Raw genomic sequence first — 3,336 nt, 5'->3', positions numbered from 1 at the left:
CACGCATTTAAACCGAATTCATGGGTAAAAGTCGCACTAAACCCAGATATCTCTTAAATGGGTTATAACCTCTCATTATATTATAAATTAATCTCATAAAATATGTGATATGAAAATCCTATAAAATATGAATATAATAAAAATTAATATCCTATTTTATTTAAAAATATATATATTATTTATAATTAAGAAACAATTTTATAAAAAAGAAAATAAACGGGTAATAGATATCACCAAACCCAAATAGTTTTTAAACCGAATTATAACATATCATTTATTTGTGAAACAATTTTATCATCAAACCTCAAATATATTAATTATTAACTTTCTTACAATAAATAAAATTAAAATCAAAATATATATATATAAATATTAAAAACGAATAATATAAAACAACCTACGTAACACGGGAGATAAAATCTAGTTTAGATAACCATTTTCACACCAAAATGTCACCCACTCCACTCAACACTTATATGGTCCCACTTCATCTTTTCCTCACTCTCACCTTTAGCCCATCTTTCATCCTCATCGTCAACGACAACACATGCTCCGGCGGAATCTTCTCCTCTCCGGCCACCACCACCACCTCAAACACCTCCATCACACTAGCCGCTACCAACTTCATCTGAGTATACGCCATTTCCTTCCCTAAAGACACTCTCGGCCCACCATGAAACACCGGAAACTTAAACGGATACACCACACTCTCCTCCTCCAACCACCGCTCGGGCCAAAATTCATTACAATCCTTCCCCCAAACACTCTCCATCCTCCCCATTGCATATGTATGATACGTCACAAACCAACCCTCCTTAACCACCGTCCCGTCCGGCATGACGTCGTCTTTCAGGCAAGCTTTTGTGTCCACCGGCACCGGCGGGTACAGCCGTAACCCCTCTGATATCGCTGCATGGAGGTAATGCATCTTCCGGAGCTCATCAAAGCTATAAAACTCATCATGACCCTTGCCGGAACTTTGCCGGATTGTTTTTAACTCGTCCAATATCTTCCGTTCAACTTCTGGATGCAAAGACAATATCCAAAAGAACCATGCAAGAGCCGACGACGTCGTATCACGACCGGCTAATATAAAACTTATAACAATATCCCGGAGGAACTCCGGTGAGTATTCGGATATGTTCATAAACCGAGATAACAAATCCTCACCGGATTCTTGGCCACTTTCCTTAATTCTCAATTTGATAATTTCGTCTGCGAATTTGTGAACAGTCGAAATCGATTTTTGCAACTTGAATTCTGATCCAAAATTGAAGAGCTTTTTGATCTTGTATAAACCTGGAAGGATATACATGAATCTACCGGAATTTAGGGTTGCAGCTTCTTCAAAATCTTTCATGAACTCGCTGCCGGCAGTGCCGTCACCCGCGAGACAACCGGGGTCGAAATTGAATGCTACTTTACATATGTTATCAAAAGAGTACCTCTCAAGGAGATCTTGAAGATCAATAACTGTGTTTAAGGCAGCCGCGGTTTCAAGTATCGGTATGAAGCGAGTATGTAACTCGACCGCGGCTGTTTCCATCACAAAATTTCTAAGAGACCTGTGTAAATAATGAAAACTCCGTAAGATATTATGTGTTATTATAAGTAATTATATGAGTAATGTTAGATATATAACAATGAAAGATATTATAAAGAAAAATTAACTTTAAATCATATTTTGCTGTTATGATTGTGTACTAAAATTAAGTTGTTTCCCTTTTGAAAACATGACTGTGAAATTTCTTGTTGTAAAGTTGCTTGTTTATGATAATTATGTAACAACAAACTCTATACTCTGACCTGGTGTTGAACTCATAGCTGGCGGTCTTACGCAGCGTCCGCCACGTGTCTCCATCGGAGTTGAAGATGCCACGGCCTAGGAAGTCTTCAAGGAGAGCGATAAACCTGGTTCCTTTAGGGTAGTTCTCAAAGTTGGTCTTGAGCATGTGTTCGACGTTTGCAGGGTTGGCGGTTAAGACGCCGTTAACTTTTCCGGGGCGGTGGAATACGGCAGTGTTTGTTGGACAGTGGGAGAGGATTTCGGTGCTCCAGTCGAGAAACCGGTGGCGGTTTAGGAAGAACTCTGGTAGGGTTCCGAGGAGTGGATGGTTTTTGAAGCCGTATTCAGGGGTGGATTTATGGAAGAAAGAATATATAAAGAGAGATATGAACAAGATTAAAGCAGCTAGTGTTTGGAGTAAGATGATCTCCATGCTTATGATGGGTTGTGAAGAAGCAGTAGGAAGTTGAAGGAGATCCATTCATTTTACATTTTATAGATAATTCACATGTACAACCATTTCTGTCTACAATTTAGCAACCTAATCTATCTTCTAAGATATTAATCGATCGTTTCAAAAGAATGAAATAGAGATAAATAATGCGTGACATTTTTAACATCTTTAGATTTAGCGCGCGAATACGCGAAAGCATTATTATTTTACATGTGACTTAAGGGCGAGGGGTGTATGCATTCACCCCATATTTTACTTAGGCTGTATGCTATAGTGGGGCCTTTGAAGCCCCTTCACAGTGTCACGTCATCGTCACGTGGGCATTGGAGGCATCGAAACCCCAGGGCATAATGCCCCTCTATGGTGAAGGGGCTTCGAAGCCCAACCATTTTTCTTTTTTTTTTCCATAAAACAAAAAAAACAAATACAAATAAAAATAAAAAACATACAAATAAAAAAATCAATACAAATAAAAATAAAAACCCTAAAAATAAAAAACATACAAATAAAAAAAATATAACTAATGTTCGTCGTTCTCGTCCTCGTTTGCATATTTGGCCAATATCTTGGCTTTTATTTTTTCCATCACCGCCCACGACACAGGATCTAGATGCGATAAATCTTTTGAGATAAGCTCGAATTCCTTTTGTTTCTTTCGCTCCAAGTACATCGCTTTGTAATCCGCAAACATCGTCTTTCTTTAAACCGGGGGTATACACCCTTCTCTTATTGTTCATTTTCTAGTTTTCTTATTTAATATAGCTTATACATATAATATAAAAAACTAGTTAGTTCTAATGTTACTTTCTTAATATAAATTTTATTTGATTAAAAAATAGAAACCATTAAAATAATATAAACTACATATTTAATAGAAAAAAAAAACAAACAATTTCATTCTCAATCACACACCCCACCTTCTTTGGCCTTCCCACCTTTCTTCACTTCCCTGCTAGAAAACCCATCGGAAAAACCTAGCCACTGCCCTTACTCATCTCTTCCTTCTTTCTTTTTTTTTAACGGATCTTTTTTAACCGTTGGGGTCCCCCCCCCCCCCACACCTCTCTCCCGCGCCCAACTTCCCCTCCACCGCTCC

At 38.0% G+C, this 3,336-nt stretch overlaps 1 protein-coding gene across 1 annotated transcript; it reads right to left on the bottom strand.

Moving 5' to 3' along the window:
- Positions 1 to 487: 487 nt before the first annotated feature.
- On the bottom strand, positions 488 to 2,267 carry LOC143534221 (cytochrome P450 CYP94D108-like). The gene is made up of 2 exons (XM_077028764.1): positions 1,807 to 2,267; positions 488 to 1,565 (listed from the first exon to the last, which is right to left on the bottom strand). The coding sequence occupies exons 1-2, from the start codon at positions 2,265 to 2,267 to the stop codon at positions 488 to 490; spliced, it is 1,539 nt and encodes a 512-aa protein (XP_076884879.1).
- Positions 2,268 to 3,336: the final 1,069 nt, after the last annotated feature.

This window comes from Bidens hawaiensis, unplaced genomic scaffold, assembly GCF_021521415.1.
Source record: "Bidens hawaiensis isolate Kalapana, Puna unplaced genomic scaffold, B.hawaiensis_p1.1 tig00000760_1, whole genome shotgun sequence".
NCBI lineage: Eukaryota > Viridiplantae > Streptophyta > Magnoliopsida > Asterales > Asteraceae > Bidens > Bidens hawaiensis.
This window is presented reverse-complemented; position numbering and strand designations above follow the sequence as displayed.